The 25,155-nt window shown below is 42.0% G+C and overlaps 1 protein-coding gene across 3 annotated transcripts in view; it reads left to right on the forward strand.

Moving 5' to 3' along the window:
• The window catches only part of tbc1d1 (TBC1 (tre-2/USP6, BUB2, cdc16) domain family, member 1), a 49,106-nt gene extending 28,707 nt beyond the window's left edge, over nt 1-20,399 (forward strand). For all 3 annotated transcript variants that reach the window (XM_083977519.1, XM_083977520.1, XM_083977521.1), the window contains 9 exons: nt 3,115-3,315; nt 6,947-7,108; nt 9,515-9,673; nt 12,045-12,145; nt 12,300-12,443; nt 13,160-13,319; nt 14,436-14,605; nt 16,755-16,931; nt 18,406-20,399. In XM_083977519.1, the coding sequence (XP_083833645.1) occupies nt 3,115-3,315; nt 6,947-7,108; nt 9,515-9,673; nt 12,045-12,145; nt 12,300-12,443; nt 13,160-13,319; nt 14,436-14,605; nt 16,755-16,931; nt 18,406-18,714 (1,583 nt within the window). In that variant the 3' untranslated portion in view covers nt 18,715-20,399. The remainder of the gene's footprint in view (nt 1-3,114; nt 3,316-6,946; nt 7,109-9,514; nt 9,674-12,044; nt 12,146-12,299; nt 12,444-13,159; nt 13,320-14,435; nt 14,606-16,754; nt 16,932-18,405) is intronic.
• The last annotated feature ends 4,756 nt before the right edge of the window (nt 20,400-25,155 follow it).

Raw genomic sequence — 25,155 nt, forward strand, 5'->3', positions numbered from 1 at the left:
GCGTCTGTGTGAATGAGAGAGCAAAAAGACAGAAGAAGTGTTGACAGTTGAGATAGTTGGGTTGGTCACGCTGTAACTAAAGAATAACACCTTCACGTTCTTGTAATTATAATGGCATAACATTTTATGTAGCTATGGTGTAATATCATTTTGTTGTAGGTCCACCTGTTTGTTTTCATAGGGAGTGTCTAAAATATGTTTTTGTAGTTAGTTTATGTTTTTCTTGTGGCTCTGTGTACAGCAACATAGCTTTGTCACTCTGCACTGAACCTGAATCATAAACAGCGGCACTTCTCTTAGCATGGCACTTCTCTTAGCGTGGCTTGACTTAAGTCACGCTGAAAGTCAGGTAAGTCAAGCCACACCAAAAAAAACAAAACAATAGAGATGGCTGTTTAGATGTTCAGTTTTAGCTTCACCACTTAAGATTAGTCCCAATTACTTCTGTTGCTGCCATACAAGTTGTGATATTGTCCATGGGAATGAGTGAAATAACAGATTACACCTGTACAGACAAATAAAGCTCTTGAAAGAATCTCAAAGCCGTGGGCAGAACAGGTCAAACACCAGGATCATTTTTTTTTTTTTTTTTTTTTTTTTTTTTTGAAAAGAGGTTTAGAGGAAAAGCCACACACTGTTGTTTGGCTCTGTGTGTTTTTTTGTGCAGCCACAGAGAGGTGCCAAAAACTAAAGCAAACCACTGCAGCCGTACTCTCTCCATACCGCTGAATCCACTCCTCTCCACAGCAGTCTCAATAACCCTCACAAAGGTATGCTCTTTGCAGAGGTAAAGGTTATATTGCACTGTAAGGCATTCCCATCAATTTGATCTCTCCTGTACACACCCCTCTGGATTCTTGTTTTAGGGTCCAATAAATGCAACAGGAATGTGGGACTAATGTGACCTTTTTATCCACTTTCCCACTGAATATGTTTTTGATGAAGGATTAGTTAGGCTGGGAACTTCGTCACTGTGCATTGTTTCTGCTTCAATTAAAAAAAGCAAGAAGCAGGTAAAACCTCTCCCCTTGTCAGCAATGAAATCCACCCCTGATGTTTTATTTTGACAGTCAACTGCCGTGAAGTAAAAGGAAAACCAGAGCTTTTAACTTTTAGCAGGTCACTGTGATGGGCTTCGCGCTGGCTGAATGCGGTGTTGAGTGGGGTTTGGAGTTGGGTGTGTGCTTACATGCATGAGGTCATGGGTGTGTCCAGTGTGTGTTTTTTTGTGTGTTTGTGTGTTTGAGGGGGTGGTGGTGTCTCAAGGTCATGTTGACAGTCCACACACAGACAGCGCCAGAGGAAAGCGCCAGCCTTGTTGACCCACTTTGCATGTTGTCTGTGCGTGTGTGACTGTGAGCGTACAAGTGCGTGTGCTGGGACTCGGTTCTGGCTAAGCTGGAGTGTTTGCTCAGGGAGTGGATTGTGCCACTTTGTACAAGAAGGTGTGCATGTGCGCGTGCGTGTGTGTGGTTTTTTTTTTGACGTTAAGATGGATTTAGTGTTTACATTAAGCATATGCAGGTTAAGGTTAGGCCAGGATAAGTAGAGAGTCCCCACAAGGCCTGCAGGACAAGATGGTGTGTATATCTGTTCAGGTGTGTGTGTGTGTGTGTGTGTGTGCATGCAGGTATACATTTTTCACACCTGAGAAGTAGCTCTTTCTCTTCTGTTGAAGCGGCGTAGCAGTCTGTGTTTGTCTAACAAATACACAACTCCCTCAAGTGAGTTAAATCTTCACTGGGTGTGTGTCTGTCTTACACATGTGTCTGGTTTATCCTCACGTCTCTTAGAACTCAAGAGCTGTCTGTTTGTATAGTGACTGCTGGTTTCAGCAGAACTCGGAAAGTTTCTATCAGACACACACAAGTGCACATTGATGTTAACCTCATTTGGCACAAAGAACGCTATCGTCAACGTGTGTGCTTGTAATATATTGATGTGTAATATGTAGGTTAGTTTTTGAAGCGAATCTATGGCAAAATTTATCTTTGGCATTTTTGATTTTCCTGGGAAGAGTCTTTGGAAAGATAACCATCAAACATACCTAAGCCAAGTTAGGTATGTGTGTGTGTGCGTGCGTGCGTGCGTGCATGCATGTGTGTACTGTATATGTTTGTCTAACCTCAATCATGATGTTCCTACGAACTGAGAGCGAAGCAAGTGCTATCTGGATAGTTGTTCTGTCCTTTTTCTAAACAACACAGTGTATTTTGAGGTTTGGGATCCACCCTGTACTTTGGGGTGGAGTCACACAAACACATTTTTTTTGCCCGTGTGTGTGTTGCACCCAACTGTGTCAACTACATCTATGTTTAGCATTTTTCTTTTTTTATTTTGATGAGTGTCCGAGGGATTGACAGAGAGAAAGGGAGAGGAGGACAGGCAGCTTCTCTCCAGCTTTTGCCATTTCTAAATCAACTTGTATGTATAGATAAAAACAAAACATTGATGAAATGCAGGAAAAAGTCAAAGAATACGGAGAAATGCAGTTACTTCCTGCTGCATAACCTGTCTCCTTTTTCTTTTTTTTCCGCCCTGACCATGGTGGCAATAACTGGCATGTTAGGACACATGCCACATACCCACAAGATTGTGGGTTGGAATTCAGACGAAGGCCTGCATGGCGCTGAAATGTCACTTAATAAGTTAGACGAGAGCAATGAATGGATGACTGTTTAAAAACGAATCCCTTCACAGTGATTATGTAATTTACTCCTCATAATGTGAAGATTTGTCATGAATTGAAAATGTATAGACAAACTTTCCCTCTTAGATTGAGTATTTTTTTTAAATATATTATATTTGCTATAAAAATGAAACATAAAAACATGTTTAGAGTTTAGAGAATGGTTTGTTTCACATCACATATTTCATTTCCCCCAACAAGCTCTGCTGCTTAACACAACATACTCACCATATGCGATGATAAATGATATGTTATGATACATGTTTTTTCTTAATACTAGGAGAGTTAGTATGAATGTTGTTAACCATGATATTGTTATTATTATACCTGCATCCTTTACTTGCTGCTGCAATTGACCTCTAATGTAGCATGACCTGACTCACTCTAATGTAATGTAATGTAATGTAACTCCTTGTGTCTCTCAGAACGAGGGGATTCCTGTCTAGAGGGGGGTCGAGTATGCGTGGGCCAGGTGGGAGTTGCAGGAAGTGGAGACTCCTCCATGAGGGTGCTGCCTGAGGAGCGGACGAAGAGGAGCAAAGAGGAACTGAGGGAGCTGTGGAGGAAAGCCATCCTGCAACAGATCCTGCTGCAGAGGATGGAGAGGGAGAACCAGAAACTGCAGGGTAAGTTGTCTGTATGAAGAGCTCTTAAAACACACATACACACTGGAGAGCCCCTAAAAACTCACTTTTAGCTGTTATTATGTATTGTGTGTCTGGATCAAGTGAATGTTGGCCTGAAATGTAAAAGCAACATACAACATAATCTGGGACCATTTGAAATATTCCTGTTCATGGTGTGAAGCAGACAGCTATAGTCATTTGGACTGGTATTCATGAACAAAAAAACCCAGCAGTCTAATCTTTGTATAACATTTATTCTGCATAAGACCCTGACTAATACTCATAGTTAATAAAACATGATAATACATACGTAGTCAAAGAAAAAAAGTGGAAAAGTCAGGGGGTAGGGGCCCACTCTAGTATTCTTTAAGGGGGCCCAGAATTCCTAGCAACGGCCCTGACCGCTATACATGTTTCTGCTGCCAGGTCTTGTTGAAAATTGACCTGCATGATATCATGAATGATCAAGCCTCTCTTGGCTTATTTCTGGTGGCACACTTTTCCAGATGTACAAGCACACACACACACACACACACACACACAGGTAGATGAACAAGTGCACACCTGTTCTTTTTAAATCTTTGAATATTAAGACCCACCACAAATGAACTGATTATATTAGGTGAAGTTGTGCGTCTGTGTGTGTGTGTGTGTATTTTTTTGTGGTTGATATATCCATGGGCGTGTGCACCAGCTCTACCCTGACCCAGTTGGCACGTACCAACACATCCCCAGCTATCTATCACGCCCCTAACTACCTGCAGTGTATGCAAATCTTTAATCGACACACACGTAACACTTCACTCGTCACACAGATAGAAATGGCTGCTATCTAAATATGAAAACCACATACACACTCACACACAGGGATGGGTAGTGCTAAGATTTTATCGGTAGTATAACTTATTGGTCTGGTATTTTAACGGTGCTCTCATCGATACTTTTTGAGGACAAAATATATTAATTTTACTTAGAATATATTACTTTTTTTAGCTTGAAATAAAAAAAGATAAAGCATTACAAGAAAAAAAGTTTACAATTTATAAATTAAATTTATAAATCATGAATTAAGTTAATAAATTTGTTTATAAATCAACAAATCAGTATGTTGTATGTTGAGAGATATGCCAGAGCACAACACTCGTGTCGCCGCCCTTGCACGCGATACATTTGTCACTTGTGACAGCGTGCGGTATCTGCATCGACTTTTGTGAAGTAGAGCAACTCTTTGAATCGTTTAGCTGTCTCCGCCTTCTTTACAAGGTCTAACTGGTGTCTCTGCTGCTGCCTCGAGCTTACGTGCGTGTGAAAAACATCCCCGCTGACAGACGCAGCAGGCAGTCAGAGTGAGCGGCTGAGAGAGGCGTCTCGTTGTGAAAATACATTACACATAGACGGATATTTGACCACGGTGTGAAAACGTGTAAGATAACATTTAACTCCACTGCCAATAACAGCAGCGTTAAGGTTGGAGCTGATCGATACTGCGGTCTTGAATAACGTAGCCGCGGGGTTCATTTAGCACCGGGGCTCGGTCTCCATCCCTGCTCACACACACGCTCACACACAGAGAAAGCGAAACACAGTTGTTGCATTCACGCACAACAAGATTCATGTCTCTATAGTTTTATTGTGTTTTATTCCTCCCTCTGGGTGCGCTCCACCTTTCTCTTCGTTATGTGTCTGGGTGGAGCTCAACTCTTGTGTCCTCCATTCTATCAGTTTATCTCTCTGACTGTTCCCTGGTACTGTAACTGGTTTGTGGGTCAACTGTGAAAGTTTGTGTGTGTGTGTGTGTGTGTGTGCCTCCATCAGTGTGCGTGTGTGTGTATCTTTGTCAGCTTCAGGGTGGGGTATCCTGTCCCATTCTGTGTTAATCATGGGTGCGGTGGTGCGGCGGCAGAGAGGGAAGAGAGGGAGAGAAATGGAGAGAGAAGGAAGCAAGTGGAGAGATTGAGGAGAGGAGAGATTGAGGACAAGCTGAGCCAATGGAGGCCACAGTGATAGACTAGACTGTGCCTGCTCCAGACGGCTGATAAGACAGAGAGCAGAACCACAGGCTCTCCAACGGCATCTATTCTTACTCTGGGTGTGTCAGCCGTCTGCTCCATCCAAGTTTTCTTCTTTCATTATCCAGGATACGCCTTCCAGGTCGCTCCTGTTACTTCTCTAACTTTGATTGCCAAGGCCATGATTTACAGCACCTCATAAGAAGCATTCAGACATCTTGAGATTTTCTCATTTAATCTTGTGCCAAGTTTTTTTTTTATGTGTTTTTCTGGAGTCGTTACATGCAAAGCACCTTTCTGCAGGGCACTGAATTTGTATATTATTAGTTTGTTCATTAAGGCTATGATATTTTGATTACTCCCCTTTCACTTTTTTCTTGCTTTGTACATTGTGTATGCACTGTGCTGCAAAACTCCCAGCACCTACTGCTACACCCAATTTCCTCTGTTTGCTGGAAGGTATGAGTGCAGGTTGGAACTGGAAGTGGCCTCCCGTCTCCGTCCTGTCCTGTAGCGATGACATTACTCTGTCCAGCTCTGCCAAGTTGCAGCTGTTCACTGGGTGGACACCACACATGAGCGGAAAGGGTGGGGTAGGTCCACCAGGGGAAGGAGGGAGAAAAAGGAGGAGGGGAAAGCGCGGTTGACGGATCAGATCAATGTGGGATCGACTGAGAAAGAATGAGTTAAGTGTTGGCAGAAAAGAGACAGAGAAGACGAGATGGTCTGTGGGTGAATAGATTAAAAGAGGGAGAGAGGAAGGGTGTTGTCAAAAAGAGAGGAACAGATGAGGGGCGCTGGGTGTGCCCTCACCTTCTTTGATCACTGGTGTCAAAATGTTGTAGCAGAATTTATGGTTTACATGTTTGTGTTTAGTTTGTGACCTCTGCTAATCTGAAAAGTCCACAGCCAGGGTTTCTCATGTGTGATTGGATGATGTCTTACCTTTGATATTATCTCTGCCTCCTTGTTGTTGTAGTACTGTATGTCGAATTATAGTATGATTCAGTCTTTAAAAAACTTGTGTTTCACATATTTCTAGACTCACAGTACTCAAGCTAAGTGATCCACTGTGAATCCCAGGTGGGTCAGACAGATGCAGGGCTGAAGATACAGATCTCAAGACTTCTCATAGGAGTTGGTAGAGACCAAAATCAGAGCTAAAAGAAGACGTTTCCCACATTTCCAGCTGGCTGTTTGCTTTTACCCCAATTTCCCAAATGATAAAAGCCGTGTATTTGGGCGTTATTATGTACTTTACTTCATGTAACTATTTATTCCTTCTTATGGCCTTGGTAGATGTGATTGCTGAACTGTTATAACACTGTTATAACTGTTATGACCTGTTAAGTGGGTGGAAGCCACTATTAGTAATGGATGAAAGTGCATCAGTGCAGCAGCTGATGTCAGACGCAATGTGAAACCAAAGTGAAAGAATAACAAACATGTGGACGGGGCCTAGTGCACGGCCAGCTGTTCCCACGCTATCACGATGCCACAGCTGCAGCAGCAGCCACACCAAAAACCTGCAACTAACATATAAACACATTAGAGGACTGAGACAAAGGGAGCCGGGGGACCGCCATGTTAATGACTCGTGTTGTCTGTTTCTACATCTGTAGCCTCAGAGAGCGACCTGCAGAACAAGCGCCTGAAGCTCGACTACGAGGAAATCACTCCATGTCTGAAGGACGTCACTCTGGTGTGGGAGAAGATGCTGGGGACCCCCGGGAGGGCAAAGGTCAAATTTGACAAAGAGACCATACATGCTGCTGTTGCACAAGGTACTGTATGCTTTTGGCTCAAATAATGCAAAAAAAAAAAAATCAGCACGTCATGGAAATGTTTGTTCTTTTTCAAAATCACCAGGTATTCTCAAATATTGACCAGAGCTTAACGTCTAAAGCTCCAAAACTGATAATATGTGTTGTAACGTTTCGTCTTATCATCAGCCTTGGCCTGAGCTGTGTTTTTTTTCTTCTGAAATACAGCAAAAAGAAAGGGGCATGAATCCGGTGTATGTGAAGTGGATATTTTCCTTCGACAGCCTTACCCCCGCTGTCCCATCTCTCACTGGCAGGGGCTCTCTGTTCTGTTCATTTTCTAGTATCAGCATGTTCTGCACAGCGGACAGGAAGGTCACCTCCTCTGCCCCTCTACCTCAGAGCAAAACAGGAGAGAACACGCAGAAATGATAGTGGTCAGTGGAAAGCGGTGTTAAAACTTTGAGAAGCAGCGTCAAGACATGGATTGTGATACAAACTGATTCCATCAAACTAATAAGATCCTGGCCACGCCCCCTGAGGGGAAGAGGGAAGGAGTAGAGCTGCAAAGGCCTTTACATGTTCAGACATTGGCTGCATCTCCCAGTTAAGATCGACCTTTAAGGACTTGAAAATTGCTCAGCTAAGACTTAAGAGTTTCCCAGACGAGTTCTTAATGCCCTTCTTAGGAGAAAATTGCGATCCTGCTAAAGAAGCTCTTCAAGAAGCTCTTCACAGGAGCTGTCCACCACCACAGTGCTGAAACTAGATCAATCGATGCCAAGCAAATCGATTTTGATATCAATCACCAGTTAATCAGCGCATAAGTTCCCACAAAAATGTGCAATTACACACGCGACCACATGCCTGAAAACATTAACTGACAAATTGTTCGTAGCTATGTTGTGCAGCATGGCGATGACAACGGTAGTTGTTTCCCCGAGGCTTTTGCAAAGCACTCGTTCCTGAATCATAGCACCTGCACTTATGATCCATCTGTTGATCTATTTGTTTTTTCATTTATTGTATTTTTTAAGTATTTGCTCACTGCCAAAGAGTTTTGTTTTTTACAGTAACAACAATGACAATAAAGTCTGTAAGTCTGGTATAGCTTCATATATATTGATCTATCGTTTATTTTATTTATATAGACATTGTGTCAATTTTGTCAACAAATTCTCATCCAAATAGAAAATAACTTTAACTTACTGTAACATTCAACATCTGTCAAGCTGCTCAGCAAAACACACTTGTGGCTTCGGTTGTACTGGGAGGGGTTTCAGGTGTGAACAGGGTGTTCTGAAATTTAGAGTATTGTTCTTAGTGAAACTTACCGGGATAAATAAAGCTTAGACACATCTGTTTCTGAGCTTGAGTTCAGTTTTAATTTACTGAAATAAAATGAATCAAATTTTGAAGTGCACAGTAATTGTGTGGTGCACCAGACATCCAGAGTCCATGGGATTAAAATAATGCACAAGTCAAAAGACAGAATCCTTGTAATCGGGGAAAATATTTGCGGTCCATATTCTAAACACAGATTTGCCACAGAAATGTATCCCCAAGTTCAAGAATGAACCTACTTGATACTTGATACCCCCTCACCATGAAGACGCATTTCAGACAGCCGTCCGTCAATGAGAGATGGAAGTAACAAAAAGTCATTCACAAAAAGTGATTGAATGAAATGGGAGGTGAAAATGCATGTGAATTGACAAAATGGAGTGATAAATAACTAATTAACATTTTAATTAAAATGTAAAATGTTGAAGTTTTCAAATCATTTGACAATTTCACATGCATGTCATTACTTATATTATTCATTTGTCAGTGATTGAATCTTTTCAATTTTTTCCATTAATGTTTTTTTTGGGGGGTTAGTTCCACTTTCCTGAAACGATTAGGGGTAGTTCAGTTGTGAATGATGGACATCAGATGTAAAACAGTTGATCCATGGCTTTGTTTTTGTCCTGTGATGATGTCCTTTGTTTATCATATTGTCTTTGAATTAATCAAATCTTTGGTTATTTATCATTAATTATCATTATCCTTTTTCTTTTTTTTCTTTTTTTTACTGCTCCATGATTTAAAAAAAAAAAAAAAGTATTCCTCCCAACGCCCACATCTGGCTGCCACATCACTTGGTTAATGTCAAGTATTTTTACAGTTGAGCTCAGGCTCCTATGCGTGGCTCCCTCAGATTCCTCAAATTCATGACATTTTCAGGTTATGTTGTTAGATCACCCTACCATCACCCTAGGATTTGCGTAAAGGACATAATGATAAGTGGTTTTGAGTAATGTCTGTCAAGATCTGCCCCTGGCAGCTGTCAAGCACCAGAATATTTTGTACGATCCTTGCACTGCCCCACCTTAACCAACCCCACCCATCCTACCCACCCCCACTTAATTTGTCTCTTTCGTCCAGGTGTCCCGAGACAGCATCGTGGTGAGATCTGGAAGTTTCTCTCTGAACAGTACCTGCTCAGGCAGACCCTTCCCTCCAGACCCCCTGCCAATCACACTCCATACAAAGAGCTGCTGAAACAGCTCACCTCACAGCAACATGCCATCCTCATCGACCTGGGTAAAACACACACACACACAAAGAATATTTGTGCTGTATTTATGATGTAATTTGAAGCTACTGTGCTATTTTATGGATTGAGAGGAAACAAAGAAATGTATATACTGTGTACACACTACTATTCCTCTCTGTGTGTGTACGTATCTTATCCCGGATACACCTTTACACTTTTTTTTTTAAAGTATATTTTTTGGCCTTTTTGCCTTTATTGGATAGCACAGGGAGAGACAGGAAAGGGGGAGGCAGAGAGAGGGGGAATGACATGCAGGAAAGGTCGGGTTTCGAAACGGGGACGCCTGCGTTGAGGACTGTAGCCTCTACATGGGGCGGCCGCTTTAACCACTGCGCCAATAGGTCTTCGGTGGGATTCAAAAATCTCAAATTTCACTGTAAAGTAATAAAACTTTTTTGCTATATACAGTAATCTATAAGGGGCCGTGTCCACCAGACGCGCTTTTAGCGCTCTGGGCGTCTACTTTACATTCAGATCCTATGGAGTTCAGCACTCACAGCGCTCAGCGCCCTTGGCGGAAAAAACGCTCTCTGCGCTTCCTTTTTTTTGTCGCGGTGCTCAGAGTACTCAGAGTTTAAATCTGTTCAGCTATTGGAACAGCGCGATGCTCGTCAAGCGGCTCGGAAGTGAGACGACTCGTGTGGTAACCTGGTTACAGCAGCATTCTGAGAGATAATGAGCGCTCCAAAAGTGCGTTTGGTGGGCACGGTCGTTGGTCGCGGGGGCTCAGGGGGCTCAGGGCGCTCAGAGCCCCCTGAGCCCCTAAATCAGCAGTGATATTAGTGTGACAGTAGATTTTCAGTCAGACCTGGAGCAAACACTGTCACGGTCACTGCTACAGTCCCTCCTACTTTTTATATGGATCCTGGTCATATACAATGATTTTTTATTATTTTTGGAAGTATTGCTATACACAACTGAGAAGTACTTAACAAAAATGTGACATACATTTCTATAAATTTAAGTTCTTAATTAGTAAGTTAAGTACTATTATTCCCTTTGGCTTTGCGCCATTCTTTGGCCAGTTAGACACTGAAAAAGAAATTCAATTGCATCATAATGTGGTATCAAAAGTCCCTCCCTAACCCAATTTGAGTAGGTGAACATTGCAGAAACACTGTTCATAATACTTAACAGTGTTTAAAACCTCATTTTAACACTTTCACCCTTAAAAGCTCCCAACACCCCCCACCCAAAAACACACACACAGTTCCTACACTCCACCCATATAACACCCACATACTTAGATACACATCCACCCACATATCTCTCCCTCTAGCACTTAACCGTATGTGTTTTTGCTGTTGACCTTGTGTCTTTCATCTGCCTCATCATGTTATTCACTCTACATTGAAAAGGGTGGGGATGGCGGTGGCGGCATGTGATGTACAGTGATATGTGGTGACATGGCCCATGCAGAAGGTGTCATGCGCTTTTGGATAAAAGCGCACAGTGTTTATGATGTCGATACACCACAGTGTTTTGCAGGTAGAAGACAAACTGATGTATGCTCCGCGTAAAACGGCAAAACAAAACACAGACTTAGACCTGCAGTGTATAGCAAGAGGAAGGAGGTTTATCATTTTGAGTCGTTTTAGCACTCCCACACACGTAACATTTAGGACACAGAGAAATTGTACACATGCAAATACACACCTTGCTCCAGGCAGGGGAGGGACTCCTGGCATTATGTTCGCAAACATAAAGCCCCCACAGCACATTCCATATGTACACACTCACATGGACCTCATTGTCTTCTCCAAAGCCTCACTGTCACCCACTGTAAGCCAAGAACTCAAAACACACACATCTGCCTATTACACCAGCCCACTTTAACAATGTGCTATTACACATCCCAGGTCCTTATTATGTTGTCACTTTTGAAAGGTCCATGTCACAGCTGTGAAGCCTCTGCGGGGAGAGTACGACGCCTTTGTATAAAGCCACATTCATGTTTCATGTTTTCATGAACATGTTAGTAAGCACAGCTTGGAATGAGTTGCCACACGTTCATATACTGAGCTTCTTTTTTTTTTTTTTTTTTTACATCAACAGCACAGTGTGAAGACGATCCTCCTCAGATGAAGTTCAGCATAGTTTATATTTTGTCCAAACATGTGCACACTCCCAGGGGCGTTGCTTTTTTTTTATTGTACATCTCTCAGATGCTTTGCGGGAAACTGTCAGACACAATCATGTATATCTAATGTATTGAAACTGTACAGTAAGTGTGCTTTGAGATGAATATCAGGTTGATCGCAGACTTCACAAAAACATCTAGCATGATGTTTCCTACAAAAACACAAACACTGCACATATTTTGCAATGTAGATAACATCTCTCTTGTTTTTGTCCCAGGTCGCACTTTTCCCACTCATCCCTATTTCCAAGCCCAGCTGGGGGCAGGACAGCTGTCTCTGTATAACTTACTGAAGGCCTACTCACTGCTGGACCCTGAGGTATCATTTCATTCTTCTCTCTCTCTCTCTCTCCTTCAGGGGCAGCCCTCTCAGCCCCTCCCCAGGGTTAGCTGTCAACTGTCTTTCAGGCTTAAGCTCCTTTCCACTTCCCTGTTGGTGTAGACATACAAGTTTGTATTTTTTGTCATTGTAGGTGGGCTACTGTCAGGGCCTGTCCTTCATTGCAGGAGTCCTGCTGTTACACATGGGGGAGGAGGATGCCTTCAACATGCTCAAATTTCTAATGTATGACGTCGGGCTTCGTAAACAGTACAGGCCTGACATGATTGTACTGCAGGTAAAATGTCCACACACACACACAATGTCAACACTGTCTATTTGTGGGTTGTGTCACCTATCATAGTTAAATCACATCAAGGAGAGGTCTACGTAATAATCAATCAGTGTATTTATCTCTCATTGTCTTTGTGACATGTGACTGTGAGGTTTTGATACTTGAGTGCCTGATTTCACTCTTTGATAGAACTACTGCTACTGCTATAGACCGATATACAGTACTATGATCAAGGTGAATAGTGCCTAAATTATATACAGTACTCTATGGCTGTTGCTTTTCTGTGCTTTTATTCATTTTGACACAAAAATCAACAGTGGAAAAAATTGAATACGTAAAAGGAGATAACTACTTTAAATCGGTTCCCTTACCTCCGGTGCAACAGGAACCGTTTCAAGAACTTCTCTAGATGTGGTTCAGCGACAAACACTGGTTAACTGCGCCTTTCAGAAACATTCATGATGTTGACTCATCGAAGAAAACAAAAGCAGTACAATCATGCGTCTCTCCATGTTATCTTGGTGGCATCTTGCATCTTGCATCTTACATTTTCGAGTGAAGGCTATGTACTGTAGCAATGCTCTAAAGAGTTACTGTAACTGCACTGCAAGAAACCACATACAAAACCATAAAAACGCAAGCTGCCCTGAACGCTCAACAACATGCCGCCAGTCTGATTAGTAAAAAAAAAAAAACTAACTGTGGTGTGTTGATGTCAGATTCAGATGTACCAGTTGTCACGGCTCCTCCATGACTACCACAGGGATCTGTACAGCCACCTGGAGCAGCAAGAGATTGGACCCAGCTTGTACGCCACCCCCTGGTTCCTCACCGCCTTCGCCTCACACTTCCCCCTGGGCTTCGTGGCCAGAGTCTTTGGTAAGCTGTGAGGACTGTGCATGTATCTGCACTCGCACGACAAGCTCCTGTGGTCCCCTCAGACCCTTCATCTGTAGAAATGCTCGGCAGTGTAGATTTAGGAAAGAAGCAGGATGATGGAGCATCCGCAGAGATGTTTACTTTATCCCCCTGGTTAACTTTTCTAATTAGATTATGAATCCAGGGTGAAGCGAGGGGGGGGGGGGGGGGGGGGGAGTGGTGGAACCGGATGAAAACGAGGAAACTATGATTCAACACTTGGCAAATCAGGACAAAACTGAAAGTAAAGTACATTCAAGGAATTAAATTAGTTTGGCGGTAGAGGAAATAAGATGGGAGAGGAATTATATTTTGTGAAAGTATTAACTACAAGTTTTAGGTTGTCCATCGAAACCTTTCAGCTCCTTTGAACTCGACGCTTTAATAGTGAGTCATGTAGATTCAGACACATTTGTGATAAAGTCAGTTACAGACTCTCTTCTGATGTTGATCTTTTATCGCACCACACCCACAGCCCCTTGGTGAATGTCCTTTCTTTTATATCTACGCTTCTCTCTCCCTCATTCCCTCCTTACTGTTGTTTTCATGCCCAATTTCTTACATGGTGCTCAGTCACTGAACCAGACTCTCTGGCTCCTCATGCTCATCTGAGCATAACACCACGGTTGTGTATCTGCACGAGTGCACGACGTGTATGCGCGCGCACACATGAGCGCGCGCGTGTGTGTGTGTGTAAAAGGCCATCATCATAGCACTGTGAAGTCTTTGGCATCATATGTGGAGCTCCACACCTCCACGCCCAGTCCTTAATCTGTTGTATGATCTCATGAAATGCTGCCCCACCCTGATGCATTCAAAGCACACACAAATACACACACCTACTGACATACCATATTACCCGTGGCCTATATTTATGTTTGCTTTAACCTTTTCACTTATGTCAGACCATATGTCATTGTCAACAGTCATCACAATAAGGTGTGTTGTCACCCGTTTAATTAATGTAACAGTAAGTAATTCAGACACACGTCATACCACAGTCTTTTCTAACGTCCTACCTTTCTATCTTTGTTTTTCCTCCTTTGTTGTCTTGGACGCCTTTCTTTTGTCTGTCAGATATGTTGTTCCTGCAGGGGTCAGAGGTCGTCTTCAAGGTGGCCTTGAGCCTGCTGGGGAGCCACAAGCCTCTGATCCTGCAGCATGACAGCCTGGAGTCCATCGTGGACTTCATCAAGACCACCCTGCCCAACCTTGGCCTGGTGCAGATGGAGAAAACCATCAACCAGGTTAGAAAAAGAGACACTGCACGGCCTAACCAGAATACATGTGTTTAATTACATAGAAGATACAGTAAGCAAGAAAAAAAACATACACTGGTTAATTCTTAATAATGTTGTTATTGCTGTCATTGTTTGTCCATCTCGTAATTTTCTATCTGTGGTATTAAGATTTAAACATTTGATTTATTTCTACTATATATAAATCCATAAATCAGACAACTGTCACTAGATTACTTTGATTCTAGAGAATAGTTCGCAGTGTCGTTATTCTGTCTTCAAAGCTGATTGTTGAACATTTATTTGAATAGCGCTTGGTTTTCACCTTTTCATGGGATTATGTTAGCAGTGAAACCGGTATACATTATCACTAGATTTATTTAATCCAGCATCACATGCGGCAGCGATTGCTATCAATTTAATGGGAGGTTGAAGTAATTTGCATAGGCTGGGCCTGGGTGACAAGTGGATCAGTGGTTGAATTACCTTTTGTAACATAACTGATGCGCTATATCTGATATTATGCTTGAGTGCTTAGGTGTGTGTTCACCAGATGAGGGCAACTGATGGGTGGAGTGAGAACAAAGTCATTTAACCTCCAACTCTTACGTCACTATTTATGGCAGAAAAACAGTGAAACTAGTGCATGTCAATAACAAGAACGTCATGTATTGAATGACTTGAGTGTCCTCTGATCAGATAAGGGGAGTGAGTCTTGTGTAAGCTATGAGACTTCTTCAAGGTATAATTTGGGCAATTTTGTCTTTATTGCGAGTCATGAGATATGGGGAAAAGACATGCAGCAAAGGTCAATGGGCTGGATTTGAAACCATGGCTGCTGCAGGTAAAACACAAAGCACATGCCATACGTGTGCTAGCAGGTGAGTCAGAGAGGCACCTACAGCATTAGTCATGAACATATGTGATGTGTAGGTGTGTAATGTAAGTATATACTGTACGTTGGCTTGAGATGGGAGTGGCTGACGGGAATATTTGATTCAATCTGATTTGATTGAGCCAAATTCATGCGCAGTGACATTATCAAAGTAAGCCATAGTTTAGGAAATATGCCGTTCCCTTTACCTAAACCTGATTTGCATGAGATAGCAAGGGTGTTGAGTCATGTTATAACTCACTGTTTTTCCCCTCCAGTGCTAACTATTCCCATCAGGTCTATGTAACCTATGTCTATGTGAAATGAAGAGTGACTAACAGTTTCCTACAAAAAAAAAAGATAAAAGTGTACAGGGTGTGTGGTTCCCTGTGTGCTGAACATCTCTCCAGTGTTTAAACTCTACAATCGAATAGAAATCTAAAACACGCAAGTCCAAGATTACAACTGACTTGGTTGTGAGAATTTCCTGTTTCATACTGTATGACCTTTTGTTTACAGTTTTGGCCATGGTGCCTATCAGTAATGATAACACTGTACTTGCAGAGGTAAGCTGCTGATATTTGAGAACACGGAAACATAATAAAAACACTCAGATCCTCTTACAAGTTTTAAGCAAATCTGCAGATTAGCCAAACTTATATGGAAAGAAAAACTATTCCTGTTATTATCACCTGTCTATCAAAAGACCTTAGCATTCTACACTTGGTTATGTAATGAGAAATCGTTGTTCCCTTTAAGTTTTACGCCCAGATCCTGCTAAACCGGAAAACATAGGAAAAAGAATGTGCATTGCATCTTTACTGTGTAGGCAAAAAGTGAAAAGATATATTTGACATTTGGTAGATGCTGCTGTCTATGAACTGCAAACAAGAAGGTGAAATTTAAGGATTGTACAACTGGGGTCGTAACACAAATATTCTCCAACAGACACCAAAGGCGTTTGTATTAATTGTCAGGGTGCTGGCATTCAGCCGAACCCTGCTGGTGTTCACAGTGCAAAACTGAACGTTTTCATGCTGTTGGCTTATTTACACACTGTTTGATCTTTGCTTTTCCTGCCAGACTTGCTTTAATAGTAATGTCATCATGTTCCCAGATTACTCATCCTGTTTCACATCTTTTCCAAGTGCAGTGTTAACAGCAGTTTATGAATACAGTGGCTTCATTTGTATTTGTGAATGGAAATTTTTTGTTCATCTAGATTCTGTCATCTGTCATTTTGCTTAACCGGTTTCTCATAATGAGCCCATGTGTGTCTATTAGGTTTGTGAGATGGATGTATCTAAGCAGCTCCAGGCCTATGAGGTGGAGTACCACGTCCTGCAGGATGAGCTGCTGGACACGCCCCCCACCCTCAACCAGCACCAGCGAGCTGCACAGCTGGAAAGGACCAATCAGAGCCTCCGACAGCAGAACCTCGACCTGCTCGAGGAGCTCCAGGTACACATGTGCATATCACACATTAAAGGGATAGTTCAACATTTTGTCAAATTGGCCCATTGCCATAATCCGTATAGTTTTAGGAGTAGGTTTGTTACCTTTAATTGTTGGTGCAAGTGTTTTTAGATCGGAGGGGCAGAGCCACTAGCTGCTCAGAGCTATGCTACGGAGGCTAATGAGATTTCTTGGTTTCCCTCATCAAACCCATCAAATACACAATCCAACAACTCCAAAACGCTCTTGTGGACAAGTTGTGACCTGCACATTCACCACACTATGAGATAATAACAGAACGTTACCAGACAGAGTTGTTTTCGAGGTAAATTCATGCAAATTCCATATTCAAAATATCACCCGGACCGCATTCTTCCACCTCCGCAACATCTCCAGACTCCGCCCATCACTGTCCCAATCCAGCACCGAAATCCTGGTCCACTCTTTTGTCACCTCACGCATCGATTACTGCAACGCCCTTCTCACCGGACTCCCCACCAAACTCATCAACAGACTGCAGATCATCCAGAACTCAGCTGCCCGGATCATCACCCGCACCAAATCATCTGACCACATCACCCCTGTTCTCATCCAACTCCACTGGCTCCCGGTTCAATACCGCATTCACTACAAAAATCTTCTCCTCACCTACAAAGCTCTCCACAATCTAGCCCCCACTTACCTCCGCGACCTTCTCCACGAATACACTCCCTCCCGCTCCCTCCGCTCCACCTCTGCTGGACTATTAACCACCCCCACATCACGCCTCAGCACGATGGGTGCCCGAGCCTTCAGCTGCTCAGCACCAAAACTCTGGAACTCCCTCCCACCACACATAAGACAGTCAGACTCCATCACAACATTCAAATCCCAACTCAAAACCCACCTGTTCAAACTGGCACACTCTCTATAATCCAGACACTCTGCACTGCACTCACTTTTTATCTTGATGTTTTGTTTGTCTTGTTTTTATCGCTGCTATGTTGCCTCCACTCCTTTTTTGTAAGGTGACCTTGGGTGACTTGAAAGGCGCCTCCAAATAAAATGTATTATTATTATTATTATTAAAATCCACTGATGCGCGTTCCCATCGGGGGCAGTTTTTCGGCAAGAAGTCTCTGCATTTGCCTCGAAAACAACTTGCAGTCTTGTAACGTTCCGTTATTATCTCATAGGGTCGTGAATGTGCAGGTCACAACTTGTCCACAAGAGCATTTTGGAGTTGTTGGATTGTGTATTTGATGGGTTTGATGAGGGAAACCAAGAAATCCCATAAGCCTCGGTAGTGTAGCTCTGCTCCGCCGTTCTAAAAATAGCTTGCACTGACAATTAAAGGTAACATACCTACTCTTAAAACTATAGGACTTATGGCAATGGGCCAATTTGCCAAAATGTTGAACTATCTCTTTAACAAACAAGTAAGTTAATGTCAACGTTGCTTTGGTTTGGTTTTAACCTTCTCCTGGTCCTGTCCTCTCAGGTGTCCCAGGCCCGTGTGTGCAGCCTGGAGAGTCGAGTGGAGTCCTTTGTCCAGTCGGAGGGGCGACTGAGGGAGCAGGTTTCTGCGCTGGAGGATGAGAAGAAGCAGCTGCTGAACACCGTCACGCACCTGCAGGAACTCCTCACCAGCCTCGGCATACACAGCCCCCCTGATGGACACACACTCCCCTCGCCCTCTGAAGGACACGCAGCCTCAGCAGCAGTAGCAGCAGCACAGACAGAAGACAGAAGAAGAGAGGGGCTGGCCAACAGGACTCCCCACCCACTCGCTCCTCCAGAGGGTTCATAACTACAAATGATACATTTCCAAACAGTAAGGTCGACCAGAGGGGGGGAGCCGGCTGTGGAAGACCCAGGAGGAGAGGATCGAGGGAGAAGTCAAGAAGACTCCCTATCCTGACCTTTGTCCTCTTCCCAGCTCCAGAATGTTTTAATAAAGAAAGAGGCGGCACAGAGGAAGTTGGATGTAGAAACGGGGAAGAAGAAGAATGGAAATACAACAAAAATGGGGATGAGGTAAAGAGAGAAAGGAAAATAAAAGATGGCACCCTTGAGTATTATCCTAAAACGTTTCACATGCCCTCTTCCATCTCTCTAACAAATATAAATGAACTTGTGATTTGACCAACAGTCCCCAAAGATAGCACTGTCTCACTGGGCCTGTGCTGTAAAAACAAACAACAGTTACATTTGCACCTGTATTTGTATGTTTGTGTCTTTGAATGTCTGTGAGTGCTGTCACCCATGTATTTTATGCTCCTATGAGAGCATTTGTTTAACTGCGTTGCATGCAAAAAGGCTAAATTAGCCAAAGACTGTCCCTGTTTATGTAAAACAAGCTCGAACAAAGACTCAGATTCTCAGATAGCATCCTGAAGCTATGATCAAGCACTCTCACACTCCACAGAAAAGAAGTACAAAGATAACACGTCTCCAAAGAAGAGTTACAAGAAATTGAAATGAAGGGACGGGTGAAGAGATAAACTTCATGACAAAGTATTTTTCTGTAACAAAAAAAAAGGTTGAATAAAACTTAATTTAAACAATGCAAGAGCTTGGATGGTGGTGCTCATATTCAGAGGTCAGAGGCGAACATTTTTTTGTTTCCTCCGCTTTTCTAGTCTTCCACTGTGTTTGCCTCCTGATCCTGTATTTAAACTTCATTTAGTTACAGTACCCCGCAGGAAGAGTAACACAATAAATAAAGTCCATTTCACATCCTGTTTTTTCCACCTTTGAATACACGTCAATCTGTGTAGGAAGGGAAATAGATGCAGTTTCAGCAGAAAACTGTAAAACAGTAGTGTTGGCTTTCCAGTGAGAGGAATTACACATTTATTAAGAGCCTGATCAATTACTTTAAATTGCTGCAAAACAAACTTATGTCTGAAATTTCAATAGGAGACCTCTGCTGTTGAGACAATCTGTCAGCTAGAAATCATTTACTGTATTCAACACACTGAATTCATTCAAGCCAAGCTGCAGCTTGGTGTGTTCCTATGTGAATGTCTAAATATGTCACTGCGTGTTTGTGCACTTCACTGATCGACAAATCTGTTGATTTACACTGTAAAGATACTTTGTTCTTATTCCTGACTCTCATTGCACATGTTTTTTGTTTTATTGATTATTACTGTTGTTGTAATGTACTTTAAAATACATTTCATATACTTTAAACACATTCGAAGCTGAGTTTTTTTTTTTTTTAACATATGCATGAACACAGTATGAACTTGCAATGTGTCAGAAATGGTATAGACTTTATGTCGTCTTGTCAAAACATGTCACTCAATTTGAATGTCATGGCCTTGATATAAGGTTTCAGGCATATGGAAATGTACTGTACACACAGTACTTAGACTTAGAGTACAGACGTGTATTTGTTTTCAGGAATACCTCTTGAGGTTGGAGGAAAAAAAACATGTTGGGGCAAGTTATGGCTCTGTTAGCATGCATGCATGTGTGTACACAACAGAAAAGGCACCAACAGAAGAACCTGAACAAAAAAAAAAGATACAAATCCAAAATAAAGGAAGAAATGTTTGATTTTCAATGATTTAAAAAAACATATAGTTTCTAGTTATATAGTATAGTATATATAGTATAGTTTTTCTGTAGTTATTAACTATATACTATATTCCACTTGCTCAGATTTTTCCAAATGATTGTGCCTTTTTTTGTACTTATGTAGGTATACAGATAGATCCACCTTGGGGTAACAGGAGGATACAATTGAACTCCTGGCAAAGTGTTTTTCTCCTCACATTCCTGAACGTGTTTGAGGTTCTCTGAGGCCCATTAATCAAGCAGCTGGTCAGACTGGAGCTGCCTACTCATCAGGATGTTTCTGGTTATGCAAGTGATCATTAATAGTAACTAAAGAACTATCCTGAAGTCATTAAAGGTATCTCTCTCTTTCTGGGTGTGTGCGCGCGCGACTGTATAAAAGAAAAAACAACAACAAGAGAAGTCCTTGGGCGGGCGGGTTTTTTGTTTCACATGTTTGTCTAGTTTTTGAAAGGCGGTAAACAATCTCAAACTTCATCAACCACGACTCCAAAATATTGTCAACTTTTTTCAGGTAGATTGAAAATGTATTTAGCAAGAATTGGATGGTATATGTTTACAGTCAAACCTTTTCATGCACTGTAGGCTCAATTTTTGATAAATCAAACATCTGTGTGGATCGTTTGTGGAGGACAGTCTGAAGATGCTCTCTTAACAAGTTTGGTGTCAATTGAGCAAAAATTAGGGGAGGAGATAGGTTAATAAGTTTTACAGTTTTTGAAAAAAAGTGATGGACTTTATAATTTGTTAGAGATTTTTATTTTTTCGCATACTGACTTCATTACAGTAATTGTTATTATTATTATTGTCTATCACTTTACAGTAGTAAATGGGGGTAAATTGCGTGGGGGGGGGGGACTCCAGACATGCTGCACTGTAAATGACTTCTGGCTTGTTTGCGGAGGACGGAAAGACAAAAGACTTTCTCAAACATGTACCAACGAAAAAAAAAAAAAAATGTTATTAATATTAATACCATCATCAATATTGTCAATGGGCTCTTACAGTGATCAACCTGTTTCAAGGAAACAATGATATCTTGATCCAAAACAAACACTGCGCTGAATGGAGATTTCCATGAAGCAGCAAGAGAGTGAGCCAGGATCTTTACGTAATATCCAGAAGCTGGGCACGCCCTCCTCCTGCTTTAATGAGTCTGATCACCATCAGGTAAAGTGTATGACAGCTCAGTATGTGGCCCCACCCTGCAGACCACCATAACCACCCTCTCTCTCTCAGAGGTTGATGCAGTTAATCTGTAATGAGCTCCTGGATTTTCTCTAAGCTACCTAACCCCTGACTGAGCAGCCCCGCCCATCTTGTGTGTCTGTGTTACAGTCATCATGCAGTGTTGCAACAGCTTAGATTTTGTATAGTGTGTGTTTGTGTGTGTGTGTGTGTGTGTGCACCTGCCTTGTCAGAGCTCCTGCTCATTAAAGGGCACAAACAGGAGCTTCTTGCGTGACACTCCACATCTGTAGACATATTCTTTTAATTCTCTGGTTGAGTGAACCGACAGGGAGCAGGATCACCCGCCACCTAGAGCGTTGCCTACACTGTGTGTAAACAGAGCATATGTGTACAGTGTGTGTGTGTGTGTGTGTGTGTGTGTGTGTGTGTGTGTGTGTGTGTGTGTGTGTGTGTGTGTGTGTGTGTGTGTGTGTGTGTGTGTGTGTGTGTGTGTGTGTGTGAGCCAGCTGTGTCTATGCCAGCGGTGAGCAGACTGCCAGGGGTTGTACCGTTGCCCATATTTTTTTTGTTTTATTTGACTTGGCATCTGTTTACCCTTCCACACTCCACCTCGGCCCTGCCTTGCCCTGCCCTGCCCTGCGCCCAGCTCTACCACAGCGCCTCTGTTGTTGTCCTGCGACTCTCTGACTTCAACACTAGCGAGTCTGAGAGTGGGCTTGTCCTACTGAGGATGTGATAATTACATTCCCATTATAGGGTTAGGGTTATATTTTACGTTGGTGGCTTTATAACAAAGGTTATCAAGTTCTGTTTCTACTATTCTAATGAATGAATTTTGTGTGTGTGTGTGTGTGTGTGTGTGTGTGTGTGTGTGTGTGTGTGTGTGTGTGTGTGTGTGTGTGTGTGTGTGTGTGTGTGTGTGTGTGTGTGTGTGTGTGTGTGTGTGTGTGTGTGTGTGTGTGTGTGTGTGTGTGCGCATGGACTGGTGGTAGACGTAATGTCTCTAAAGAGTTGAATTCAATTGCTTTCGTAGTGATTAAAGGGGCTGGGAAAATGTTTATTTCTCACATAGTTTGGAGATGGAGATGTATAATTAGAGTAAGAGTGTAGTACAGACACTCTGCGCTGCGGCAATACAATTATTACCTTTTACAGTAGCATGCCCACAAAATAGTGGATGTAGTCCAGAGTGCAATTATTACACAAAAACAATGTAATGCTGATAATTATTATAGAAAAACCCTGTGATTAGTCAAACTGTAAGTCAACAGCACTAGTGTTGTTATGTTTATAGTTATTTGAATTATTGGTAAGAAAAAAAGAGTTCAGCAGAGGTTAGGATGTTTTTAAAAGACAACGTTGCAGTTAACAAGGAGCTGTTGTGGTGTTTTAGTGTGGGGTGTTGCACCGTGTGCAAACTGCAGCTGTTACTGTACCTGTGCCATCTCACCTTTAGCCTTTACACACCAACTGAAAGCAGCTTCACACTTTTATGTGGTGTATAAAGTAATTCCAATGGATGTAATCATTAATGATGCTCTGTTTAAAGCCACGTAACAGCACATCAGGTGCGAAGATGAGAGTGCACTGGTCAGTACAAAAGGTCAAACGGTGTTAGTAAGTAACAGCTCATAAAGCTCTAAAGCAGCACTAAATCTTGATAAGCTGCTACTTTACCTGAAGCACCTGGATAATTCAGAGTGATGGAGGCTGTAAAGTCAGCTCCTGATTGTACTGGCCCTGTTGACAATGACACCCAGGCGTGTGATGGCTCGATTGGGCTGCTAACCGTGTTGCCCGATGTCAGTTTCTCGATCTGAATTATAGCTGCTGCGCAGCAGTGTTCATGGTCGGGCAATTTTAGGCTAAATTTGTCAATTTGAAAGTGAAGATTACAAAGCTGTAGCACATAAGGTTGATTTGTTATGAATTTTCAAAGTTTTGTCATTTAGAGGCATGCTGTAACACCACCATCAGGACTATTGTCTTGTGTTTCCAGTTGAGGACATCCGGCATTTTGATGTGTCCTCATTATCGTCACCCTAGCTGGGGCTTGAACTGTGTGGATCGTTTGTGGAGGACAGTCTGAAGATGCTCTCTTGCAAGTTTGGTGTCAGTTGAGCAGAAAATTGTGGGAGGAGATAGGTTTAATAAGTTAATGAGTTTAAGTAGACAAAAGTTTCAGCAGTATTGGGGCTACATTTTGGTGAAAGTTTCAAAACTGTAGTAGGTAGGCAGGTAGGTAGGATTTTCAAAGTTTTTAAATTTAAACGCTTATTGTGCCCCTCCCAGGAGGAATTTTGGCATGTCCACACTGTCGTCCTCTGTGAATGCTTCACATGCATTTGCATACTTGTGTCTGACATATTTTGCACATTTCCTCATTGTTGCACAGCCCACATACACACTGACTCAGTAAACACTTAAGCTTCTTAGTAATTTCAATTTAAAACACTAATTTAATACTTTGTACATCATTGATCATTTATTTTTCATTAAGTTTTTTTTAATTGTTTATTATTCCCTGCACACTACTGTTTTTGCTCAGTCAATCTCCCATGGTAACTAAAATAAATATGTATTACATCATCATACATGTGCAGGAACACATAATAGAAACAAAGAAGAAAAACTGTTTTTGAAGAAGTTCTTGACAAGGAAATTGCACACACAGCCCACCCTGTGCATTTCAACATCACTGTCTGTGTAAGTATGCGTGCAAATGTGTGTGTGTGTGTGTGTGTGTGTGTGTGTGTGTGTGTGTGTGTGTGTGTGTGTGTGTGTGTGTGTGTGTGTGTGTGTGTGTGTGTGTGTGTGTGTGTGTGTGTGTGTGTGTGTGTGTGTGTTTGCGTTTCGCCACAACACCCAGATATTGCAGCTCCACATGTCCAAACTGATAGTTAACATGTTTATGTTGCATAATGTTAGATCCTACAGAATTTAACTTCATTTAAAAGTGCAGATTTTTGTTTGTTTGTTGGTGTTTTTCTTGCTTGTGCGTGCATGTGTGTGTGTGTGTGTGTGTGTGTGTGTTCTCCCCAGCCAGAGTTATTTGATTGACACATCACAATTTATGAAAATTGAAAACACTTCCTTCTGCTTCTTATTTTTGTTATCTGTCTTGTTTGTTCTGCAGTAAACAGCAGAAGCAACGCTGCTGCCTGATGTTTGGTTTCTTCTCTTTGTGTGTAGTTTTCATGTTGTGGCTCTTTGAAAACATGCTCCTCAGACAACAGGAGCTTTTTTTTTTACATCATCACTTTGTACTTCCTCTGTGTGCTGAAGGTTAACCAATCATTGTTTGATATGATAAACTGTAATAAATTAAAAGATAAAGCATTAGTTAATGGTTACAGTTGACATTTTCAAAGAACAATGATTTATTGATAATTTATATGAGCTCATTGATATTTATGAATTAAAGGTCATAAACGAATCTGATCTGCAGGAGGCCACACCCTCACAAATTGTT

The sequence above is a fragment of the Trachurus trachurus genome (genome assembly GCF_905171665.1).
Source record: "Trachurus trachurus genome assembly, chromosome: 1".
NCBI classification, from domain to species: domain Eukaryota; kingdom Metazoa; phylum Chordata; class Actinopteri; order Carangiformes; family Carangidae; genus Trachurus; species Trachurus trachurus.